This window comes from Bacillus rossius, chromosome 13, assembly GCF_032445375.1.
Source record: "Bacillus rossius redtenbacheri isolate Brsri chromosome 13, Brsri_v3, whole genome shotgun sequence".
Lineage (NCBI taxonomy): Eukaryota > Metazoa > Arthropoda > Insecta > Phasmatodea > Bacillidae > Bacillus > Bacillus rossius.
The window spans coordinates 1940200-1952095 of record NC_086340.1 but is presented as its reverse complement, the minus strand read 5'-3'; the positions used below and the strand labels follow the sequence as shown (position 1 = coordinate 1952095).

General features: G+C 51.9%; 1 protein-coding gene across 1 annotated transcript; it reads left to right on the top strand.

Moving 5' to 3' along the window:
* The first annotated feature begins 3477 nt into the window (after positions 1-3477).
* Positions 3478-10870, top strand: LOC134538579 (collagen alpha-2(I) chain-like). The gene is made up of 2 exons (XM_063380003.1): positions 3478-3489; positions 8846-10870. Exons 1-2 carry the CDS (start codon positions 3478-3480, stop codon positions 10868-10870), a joined length of 2037 nt encoding a protein of 678 aa, XP_063236073.1.
* The last annotated feature ends 1026 nt before the right edge of the window (positions 10871-11896 follow it).

Genomic DNA, 11896 nt, shown 5'->3' with positions numbered 1-11896 from the left:
GTGTTTTCCATTGGTCCAGAGTCATCCAGGTGAGCTGTGAGCCAATATCAGCGGCAGCACTGAGGTATAACTATTTGTAATTTAGCCTATCGCGAAATGAATTCGCGAATTTTTCCGGTCTCTATTCATTTACCTACAATGTAGCGACTCCGTTAAATTAAGAAAACGTCAGCAGTGTCAGCCTATTAGACTCCCCGGCAACATAAATTAGGCCTTGCCCGCCCGCCACTCCAGCGATCTATCCTCCCAGCCTCCCCGGCGACTGCAGCTATGCATGCCCGCCCGCCACTCCAGCGACCTATCCTCCCAGCCTCCCCGGCGACTGCAGCTATGCATGCCCGCCCGCCACTCCAGCGACCTATCCTCCCAGCCTCCCCGGCGACTGCAGCTATGCATGCCCGCCCGCCACTCCAGCGACCTATCCTCCCAGCCTCCCCGGCGACTGCAGCTATGCATGCCCGCCCGCCACTCCAGCGACCTATCCTCCCAGCCTCCCCGGCGACTGCAGCTATGCATGCCCGCCCGCCACTCCAGCGACCTATCCTCCCAGCCTCCCCGGCGACTGCAGTTAGCCGCGGCTGACGCATGGTAGCGCGGGAAGACACCGACGTAACCCCGGTGACCCTCGTGTCGCGGTGTGGCTCTCCTGCTGACAGGGGGAGGGGGGCTACACCACAGTCCCAGGGGAGGGGGGCTACACCACAGTCCCAGGGGAGAGGGGCTACACCACAGTCCCAGGGGAGGGGGGCTACACCACAGTCCCAGGGGAGAGGTAGCCTGGTATCCATCACCACCCTCAGCAGATGCTACTCGTGATATACGGCGGCTGTGGTATGTCGAGTTATCTTCATAATATTTTTGGGAACTCTACGACCCGGAGCTTAGTTTAGGGGAACGACCCCTGTATATGTCTGTACTCCTCGAACAATGGAGCTCGCAATGTGACGATATGTATTTTTTTAACGCTATTATAAATTTTATGTTTAGTTACGTCGGGTAGTCCAGCAAAATGTCCAATTGAAAAAAAAGAACTACATCAAGAAAGTTCAAAAACTCGTATAAATTGAAGTTAATCTCTAAACATTTGTGAGCTTCATATTCAATCTATTTACGACTCTAAACCAATACATACACCCGCACCAGAGGTTTCTTTCTTGTGATTGGCGGCCGTCTGCGATAAACGTTGTTGCCTTATCTGACCGAGCCACTCAGGACGCGTCTGCTTCCGTCTTGAACTACAAAAATAGACGATGGTAGATGATTTGACTTTCAGCCAGTCTCAGAATCTTTTCGCGATGCGTAGAGACCGGAAAAATTCGCGAATTCATTTCGCAATAGTATAAAATACAAATCGTTATACCTCAGTGCTGCCTCTGCTATTGGTTCACAACTCACCTGGATGACTCTGGGCCAATGAGAAACACCCGACCAAAGCTTTATCGAATCACAGGCTGCTACGCTGGAACGTCTCACAAGACAGCAGCCAATGAGTGGGTGGCATTTGACCGAGTGTACGTAGAACTATAAAGTTCATCCTAGAGGTCATTGAACCCGCGAATTTTTCCGGTTCCTAGCGATAAGTTTAAGATGTAGAGGAATAGCCGTAGGGACACCTGTATTTCGCAAATACATTTCGTGTCAAGGTATGTCACAAAACACTGTAGCTTTTTCTTAGAGTAATGGCGAATCGTGTGCGTGCAGCAGTACGGTATCCACATTCCCATTGGCCCCGTCAAGTGCGGGAAAACACCTCTCGCCGACCACAGCCAATAACTACAAGAAAAAAACTAAGGTGTTTTGCGATGTACCTAGACACGAAATGTATTCGCGAAATACAGGTGTCCCTAGGAATAGGTTGAACAGCCTTCTCCTTGTCACGAGAGTGAGGCGCCGAGAGGTGGTCGGTGTTTGTTACCGCCCTTGTGATCTGGGCATGTGCTGCGAGTTGCCCCTGGGAGGACAGCACACCTCGCCACCCCTTCCCCTCGGCGGCTCCGCGACCAGACATTCCTACAGGCATGGGGAGACACACATGGGCCAGGGTCACCGCGCACATCCATCACCGCCCACCGCCGCTTCCTGAGGCCGCCCCGCCCACTTCCTCCCATTCCCCGCTCATTCACTCAGCCAGCCAACCAGTCAACCAGTCAGCCAGTCAGCCAGTCAACCAGGGAGGGAGGGGTGTATGTGAGCCACATGCCTGCAATTGCATCCACATCTCTGCCCTATAGCTAGAGACCTATCAAATTCGCGGTTTCGATGGCCTTCAGGATAGACTGCACATACCCCTGTACACTCGGACAAATAACGCAAGTTCATTGGCTGCCGACTTGTAAGTCGTCTCAGCAGATTTGTCTGTGTTTCGATCCTTCTTTGGTTGAGGGTTAATAACTGGTTGAGATTCGTCCAGACGAACAGTAAGCCAATAGCAAAATTATCTAAGAGGTATATGTGTTTGAATTCTAGTCTATCACCGAATGAATCCGCGAATTTTGCAGGTCTCTACGGCTATAGCTCTAGGCGCTGCATCACGCAGACACCCGGACAACTGCGCTTAATTCTTTCCGAATCGGGCTGGAATCGAAATAATCACACCTAGTGGCAGGCATTTCTCGCGAAAAAAAAAATTCTGAACGCCTGTTATACTGCAACAAGGTGTATCAGCATCAGAGGTTTCTTCCTTGTGATTGGCGGCCGTCTGCGAGAGACGTCGTCGCTTTTATTTAACCGAGCCACTCAGGACTAGTTTGCTTCCGTGTTGGATAACTGTGATTGGTTGTACTGACATCAGACATGTACCTGAAAGGAACTCACCCAATCACGAAACACAGGCAATGCCATATATAGGGACCGGAAAAATTCGCGGGTTGAATGACCTGTAGGATGAACTCCATAGTTCTACGTACACTCGGTCAAATGCCACCCACTCATTGGCTGCTGTCTTGTGAGACGTTCCAGCGTAGCAGCCTGTGATTCGATAAAGCTTTGGCTGTGTGTTTCTCATTGGCCCAGAGTCATCCAGGTGAGTTGTGAACCAATAGCAGAGGCAGCACTGAGGTATAACGATTTGTATTTTAGCCTATCGCGAAATGAATTCGCGAATATTTCCGGTCTCTATTAATTACTATTTACATACAATCAAAATAATGTTCAGCTCCATATTCAAAGACGTATACCAGCCTTGGGAAGCACTACTTTTTCAACTTAATTTGTCTTGACGATCCTGCCTCTGACCTGAATTCTGACTCACCATGTATATAGTTACGGACCTGCCCACAGTTAAAGGAGTCGCGCCAGGGCGGAAAGGCTAAAAGCCCCAGCGGTCCGCGCATGCGCGCAGGGGCCAGGACACGTGAGGCGCACATGCCCGGCGCTGTCACATAACTCATCTCTGGTCCACATGCAGCTCTGCACACGTCATTTATCTCGTCGGGAAGAGGACACGCCAGCGCCTCGTCACAGGAAGTAGGCCTCCACATGGGGGCGCCGGTGGGCTCATGGCCCGAAGTACGGGGCGCCTCCCAGGATCCTCCAGAGGGTCTGAGGACCTGCCTCGCTCCGCGATCCTTCAGAGGGTCTGAGGACCTGCCTCGCTCCGCGATCCTCCAGAGGATTTTATTATTACATATGAGTAGGGACCCGACAAATTCGCGGTTTCAATAACCTCCAGGATAGACTCCAATATCCTCTATACACTCGGGCAAATGCAAACTGTTCATTGGCCGCTGACTTGTGAGTCGTCTCGACTGGGTGGCCTGTGATTCGACACTTCTATGAGTGAGGGTCTCTAATTGGCCCTCATTACTCCAGATTAACAGTGAACCAATGACAGAAGTAGCACTAAGGTATAATTATTTGAATTTTAAAATAAAACACGAAATGAACCCGCGAATTTTACGGGTCTCTACATATGAGTAGGGACCGGAAAAATTCGCGGATTCAATGACCTCTAGGATAGCCTCCATTATCCTCCGCACTTCTCAAGTAAACACGCGTGTTCATTGGTTACTAAATTGTGAGTCGTCTCCAACGAGTAGCTTGTGATTCGACGCTTCTTTGGTCTATAGTCTCTCATTGGCCCAGAGAGCTCCAGTTAAACTTCGAGCCAATAGCAGAACCAGCAGAATTGTACACATGTTTGAATTTCAGCCTATCACGAAATGAATCCGCGGATTTTTCCCGGTCTCTACATATGAGTCACTGGACAAATTCGCGTTTTCAATAGACTCTAAAACAGACTTCACGATCCTCTATTTACTTGGGCAAATAAAACTTGCTCATTGGCCACTGACTCGTGACAACTGTTAACTGGGATTCTTTCGATTCGGTGCTTCGTTTGTTGAGGGTTTTCCACTGGCTCAGATTCCTTCAGATGAACTGTGGCCCAAATGCAGAAGCAGGAAAAAGTTAAAGGTACTTGGATATTCTAGTTCATGGCTAGAGACCTGAAACATTCGCGGGTTCATTTCGTGTTATGCTAAAATTCAAATAATTATGTCTTAGTGCTGCTTCTGTCATTGGTCCACTGTTAATCTGGAGGACTGAGGTCCAATTAGAGACCCTCACTCATAGAAGTGTCGAATCACAGGCCACCCAGTCGAGAAGACTCACAAGTCAGCAGCCAATGAACAGTTGGCATTTGGCCGAGTGTGTAGAGGATATTGGAGTCTCCCTCCTGGAGGTCATTGAACCCGCGAATTTTTCCGGTCTCTATTCATGGCGAGATGAAGCCGCGTGTTTGTCTGGTGTGTGACTGTGGTGGCTGTCGCGCTGGGCTGAGCGGTAGCACGTGGCTGCCTCAGGGGAGGGGGTGGTAGGGGGTGTGTTCGCGCCTTGAGCCGCGGGTAAACACGGGCTGGGACGAGCAAACAGCGGCGCGCTGCTGTGTGGGTCCCCGGCACCCCTCGCCAGGACACGCGATACCCTTGAAGACCCCCCTATACCTCCTCCTCACCTCCTGACAAGACTCCTGCGTGCATTGCCGGCACGCCCAGCTGTTTCCTGCACCGAGGTCACCAGGTCATCCCTCCGTATTCATTACCGCGGATACTTAGCGGCAGGCAATTTTCGCGAGAAAAAAAATCCTGAACGCCTATTAGACTGCAACAAGTTATATCCGCACCAGAGGTTTTTGCCTCGTGATTGGCGGCCGTCTGCGGGAGAAGTCGCTGCCTTGTTTGACCGGGCCACTCAGGACTAGTTTTTTTTTTCCGCGCTGAGTTACTGTGATTGATAGAGACAGGAAAAATTCGCGAATTCATTTCGCGATAGGCCTAAATACAAATCGTTATACCTCAGTGCTGCCTCTGCTATTGGTTCACAACTCACCTGGATGACTCTGGGCCAATGAGAAACACCCGACCAAAGCTTTATAGAATCACAGGCTGCTACGCTGGAACGGCTCACAAGACAGCAGCCAATGAGTGGGTGGCATTTGACCGAGTGTACGTAGAACTATGTAGTTCATCCTACAGGTCATTGAACCCGCGAATTTTTCCGGTCCCTACCAATGATTGAAAGAAGTATCGAATCACCAGAATCTCAAATGAGCAGGTGTAACGTAGAGGGTCGTGGAGTCTATCCTGGAGTTGATCGAGACCGCGAATAGCCCCAGCACTGAGGAGTTGTGGCCGGCCCGGAAGGGGGGGGTGAAGGAAGTAGCGCCGCTAAACACGGAGGCACACACCTCGGCGGCCGAGCCGGCACCCCCTGTGTTTGTCCGCCGTCTGGGAGCCTCCCCCGGGGCTGTTTGCCCAGACCAGCGCCGGCACCACCCCTCGCCGGCTGACGGTCCTATGCAAACCCCGCGGCGAGCAGTCCTTTGGCGCGCCGCACAGCAACAACACCGCCCGCGGCGCGCTTTGCCTGTTTTAGCACCCGGCAGCCGCCCCTGGGACTGGGCTACAGCTGTGTCCGCACCCCCTGCAGCCCTGCAGCCCTTACTGCCCTTACAGTCCTTACAGCCCTTACAGCCCTTACAGCCCTTACAGCCCTTACAGTCCTTACAGCCATTACAGCCCTTATAGCCCTTACAGCCCTTACAGCCCTTACAGCCCTTACAGTCCTTACAGCCATTACAGCCCTTATAGCCCTTACAGCCGTTACTGCCCTTACAGCCCTTACAGACCTTACAGCCCTTACAGCCCTTACAGTCCTTACAGCACCTACAGCTCCTACAACCCTTACAGCCCTTACAGCCGTTACTGCCCTTACAGCCCTTACAGACCTTACAGCCCTTATAGCCCTTACAGCCGTTACAGCCGTTACTGCCCTTACAGTCCTTACAGCCCTTACAGCCCTTACAGCCCTTACAGCCCTTACAGTCCTTACAGCCATTACAGCCCTTATAGCCCTTACAGCCGTTAATGCCCTTACAGCCCTTACAGACCTTACAGCCCTTACAGCCCTTACAGTCCTTACAGCACCTACAGCTCCTACAACCCTTACAGCCCTTACAGCCGTTACTGCCCTTACAGCCCTTACAGACCTTACAGCCCTTATAGCCCTTACAGCCGTTACAGCCGTTACTGCCCTTACAGCCCTTACTGCCCTTACTGCCCCTGCAGCCCTTACAGCACAGGCAGATAGTACATAGTTTGGCGTTGCTGCAACTTCACTACTAACCACTATTCCTCGTAGGATATTCATGTTTTACAAATTTTGTAACAAAAAATTGACTCAAAACTTAAAATTTAACTTTTTGGAAAAGAAACGACCACTTTTTTTGAAGAGCTGTATTTTGGGAATTATAAGACGTACAGAGCTACGGTTGAGCTCAAATTGTGGGAAATTTATTCTACTTTAAAAAAGGTCAAGGTGTGTTTCTCGCTACCACATTTACTATTGAAATTACAAGCGAAAAAAAAAAAATAGTGCATCATTTTGCTTTTTTTTTTTTTTTTGTTGCGAATATCTCCAAACGCACCAGGAAATTTTGTTGGTTCAATAAAGCTTCGGATTCTGCACACCAAAAAGACATAGGGAACGATAATAAAACCGACATGAGGCCGCTTTTTGACACTGTTTGGGTTATTAGCAAAAGGCTGCTACAATGTAGAGGACGCATTTCTAATGAACGGATAGTATCCGAATACGTTTACTCCTAGCTTCACCTGTTAACAGTTGGACGTACTATTGTGCACGTAGTCATTTTAAGTCATGTTATCTACGAATACTAAAAAAAAAAGCATAAATAACAGCGACCAATTTCAAAAAATAATAATTTAGTGTTGATGTTATAAATGTTAACGATCAAAATAAAATTTTTGTTATGAATTTCAAAATATTAAGAAATATTTTAAGTGATCATTAAACACCCCTATAAGTTTAAGTTTGCCTTTCCGTAATTTTTATGAACGTAGTTCATAAAACCCAAGGGAAATTTATAGTATTAACTGTTTAAAGAATTTTAACTAGATTGTTGGTATTTTAATAAAATAGCTTGTCGAAAATCAGGCACAAAGCTGGGGTTTAGTATTTTTTCAAGTCTCTTTCCGTTTTATCGGAGCCTTTCCATTACATGGTTTAAACTCTAGCTCTGCAAATCGAATGATTCGGTAGTCGACGTAGCTGCTCCGTCAGCGAATTCTAGCGGCGGGAGCGGAAACTACGTGTGATTCGTTGAAAACACAATTTTGCGTATATTTATCACGCTCGGCCTTATTTTGAATAACTCTACGTTAAATTTCGTGTCCGAGTGTCGTATTATAAATGTAATTGCTACATGAGAACATGAGCATTTTCTCGTTAAACGAGGTCTGATGTTACACATCACTGTTAAGTGCTCAAAAACCAGCTCAAATGTTTTCTTGTTGGATGGTTCTTCCTGCAAGATGTGATTCTCTTGTTGTGTTTCGTGACACAATTAGGAACGTACAACCATCACCGTGTTGAAAAATTCCTGTCCGAGTCGTTCTTAATCATCCGGCTTGAATCAAAACATTTTCTTCGAAGAGAAATGACTGTGTTCCTCCGTTATGTCATTTCCGCGTTGTCATAGTGCGCTGATTATTTGAAAAAGGGCTTTAGTCTGCTTAGCAAAATAGTTTAGTTTCTCTTAAGATATACTTCTTTAATGCGTTATTAAAAATTGAAAGCAGTAAATTTTTACTATTCAAAGGATTAAAAAAAAGGTAGATACAAATAAAAATTATGTTTATCATTTTAAATCTAATACTTTTGTGATTGACATTGAATTCTTGTCCACGTCATTAAAGACATTTGTAACTTGTAGATATTAGTGATAGAAATATTGTGTTTAAAAACTTTTTCAAGTGTATTTATGTATTTAAGTGAGGTTCCCTAATGTATAGTAAATAATATTATTTTTAGTTAATAATCATAATTAATATATTAGATTAAAAATTCAGCAGATTCATTACTAATTATTTTTTATTTAATAATTTTACTAAAATTAAAAATAATAATTATATACACCTGTTTATATTAATGTTGATAACTGAGTAATTTATTATAAGTATTTGCAAACAAAATTAGAATCAGTTTTTTTATCACTCCAAGTAAGTAAGTAAGTATAACCTCTAACGCACCCGTACTAATACAAAACTGTTTTCGCCGCAGATGATCTCATGTAATGGTAGTTTCACGCCGGGCCCGTGTCCTGAGGACGCAGGACGCAGGACGCGGACATGACGGCTGCCCCCCTCGCGCAGTAAAGTGTAACACGGCACTGGAGCGGACACCCGACACCCGGACTGCGAGGCATTCCTGAGGCGCGCGGCCCCGGGGGCATTAGTATGGAAATGCCGGGGGACCGCGGGGGGCGCAGATAGCGTCACGTGACGGGAGACACGGCACTAGCTCTCCCGCGCCGCGGTTATGACAGGTCCTCGCATGCCAGCGCGCGGGCTCCAGGGGTCAGCACGTGACCCCGCTGTGCCCTCCCCCCGCGGGACTCCAGCCCCGCACTAGCCAGCAGACCAGCAGACTGGGAGCCGACCAGCAGACTGGGAACCGACCAGCAGACTGGGAGCCGACCAGCAGACTGGGAACCGACCAGCAGACTGGGAGCCGACCGGCAGACTGGGAGCCGACCAGCAGACTGGGAGCCGACCGGCAGACTGGGAGCCGACCGGCAGACTGGGAGCCGACCGGCAGACTGGGAGCCGACCGGCAGACTGGGAGCCGACCGGCAGACTGGGAGCCGACCGGCAGACTGGGAGCCGACCAGCAGACTGGGAGCCGACCGGCAGACTGGGAGCCGACCGGCAGACTGGGAGCCGACCGGCAGACTGGGAGCCGACCAGCAGACTGGGAGCCGACCAGCAGACTGGGAGCCGACCGGCAGACTGGGAGCCGACCGGCAGACTGGGAGCCGACCGGCAGACTGGGAGCCGACCGGCAGACTGGGAGCCGACCGGCAGACTGGGAGCCGACCGGCAGACTGGGAGCCGACCGGCAGACTGGGAGCCGACCGGCAGACTGGGAGCCGACCGGCAGACTGGGAGCCGACCAGCAGACTGGGAGCCGACCAGCAGACTGGGAGCCGACCAGCAGACTGGGAGCCGACCAGCAGACTGGGAGCCGACCAGCAGACTGGGAGCCGACCAGCAGACTGGGAGCCGACCGGCAGACTGGGAGCCGACCGGCAGACTGGGAGCCGACCAGCAGACTGGGAGCCGACCAGCAGACTGGGAGCAGACCAGCAGACTGGGAGCCGACCAGCAGACTGGGTGCCGACCGGCAGACTGGGAGCCGACCAGCAGACTGGGAGCCGACCAGCAGACTGGGAGCCGACCAGCAGACTGGGAGCCGACCAGCAGACTGGGAGCCGACCAGCAGACTGGGAGCCGACCAGCAGACTGGGAGCCGACCAGCAGACTGGGAGCCGACCAGCAGACTGGGAGCCGACCAGCAGACTGGGAGCCGACCGGCAGACTGGGAGCCGACCGGCAGACTGGGAGCCGACCGGCAGACTGGGAGCCGACCGGCAGACTGGGAGCCGACCGGCAGACTGGGAGCCGACCGGCAGACTGGGAGCCGACCAGCAGACTGGGAGCCGACCAGCAGACTGGGAGCCGACCAGCAGACTGGGAGCCGACCAGCAGACTGGGAGCCGACCAGCAGACTGGGAGCAGACCAGCAGACTGGGAGCCGACCAGCAGACTGGGAGCCGACCAGCAGACTGGGAGCAGACCAGCAGACTGGGAGCCGACCAGCAGACTGGGAGCCGACCGGCAGACTGGGAGCCGACCAGCAGACTGGGAGCCGACCAGCAGACTGGGAGCCGACCAGCAGACTGGGAGCCGACCAGCAGACTGGGAGCCGACCAGCAGACTGGGAGCCGACCAGCAGACTGGGAGCCGACCAGCAGACTGGGAGCCGACCAGCAGACTGGGAGCAGACCAGCAGACTGGGAGCCGACCAGCAGACTGGGAGCCGACCGGCAGACTGGGAGCCGACCAGCAGACTGGGAGCCGACCAGCAGACTGGGAGCCGACCAGCAGACTGGGAGCCGACCAGCAGACTGGGAGCCGACCAGCAGACTGGGAGCCGACCAGCAGACTGGGAGCCGACCAGCAGACTGGGAGCCGACCGGCAGACTGGGAGCCGACCGGCAGACTGGGAGCCGACCGGCAGACTGGGAGCCGACCAGCAGACTGGGAGCCGACCAGCAGACTGGGAGCCGACCAGCAGACTGGGAGCCGACCAGCAGACTGGGAGCCGACCAGCAGACTGGGAGCCGACCGGCAGACTGGGAGCCGACCAGCAGACTGGGTGCCGACCAGCAGACTGGGAGCCGACCGGCAGACTGGGAGCCGACCGGCAGACTGGGAGCCGACCGGCAGACTGGGAGCCGACCGGCAGACTGGGAGCCGACCGGCAGACTGGGAGCCGACCGGCAGACTAGGAGCAGAGCTTCAGACTAGGAGCCGACCAGCAGTCTTGGAGCCGACCAGCAGACTAGGAGCCGACCAGCAGACTACGAGCCGACCAGCAGACAAGGAGCAAAGCAGCAGACTAGGAGCAGAGCTTCAGACTAGGAGCAAAGCAGCAGTCTTGGAGCCGACCAGCAGACTAGGAGCCGACCAGCAGACTACGAGCCGACCAGCAGACAAGGAGCAAAGCAGCAGACTAGGAGCAGAGCTTCAGACTAGGAGCAAAGCAGCAGTCTTGGAGCCGACCAGCAGACTAGGAGCCGACCAGCAGACTACGAGCCGACCAGCAGACAAGGAGCAAAGCAGCAGACTAGGAGCAGAGCTTCAGATTAGGAGCCAACCAGCAGTCTAGGAGCCAACCACCAGACTAGGAGCCGATCAGCAGACTGGGAACAGACCAGCAGACTACGAGCCGACCAGCAGACAAGGAGCAAACCAGCAGACTAGGACTAGGAGCAGAGCTTCAGACTAGGAGCAAAGCAGCAGTCTAGGAGCCAACCACCAGACTAGGAGCCGACCAGCAGACAAGGAGCAAACCAGCAGACTAGGACTAGGAGCAGAGCTTCAGACTAGGAGCAAAGCAGCAGTCTAGGAGCAGAGCTTCAGACTAGGAGCAAAGCAGCAGACTACGAGCCGACGAGCAGACTACGAGCCGACGAGAAAGGGTTGCTGTGAAGGCGCAGTTAAAACACTCCGCAGCCTGGCTGGCCCTCGAGAACACAGCGGAACAGTTTTTTTTTTTTTATGTTCGTGCCCCTCTTTCCTTTCCGTCGGTCGTAAATTTACGTGAAATTGTATGTGCCATGTCTACATACACAAGAGCCGGCGGTGACCTTCGCTATCTCGCCCATAAATACTGCGGTGTCCCGCGCTGATCACAAAAAATATGTAGCCCAAAATCTCGATTTTTGTTTTTTGTAGCCTCTTATAAGATATTTCCTTTGGTTTGACTAATGTCTTACTACATTAAGATATCTGGAGTAAAGACGTATCATGCT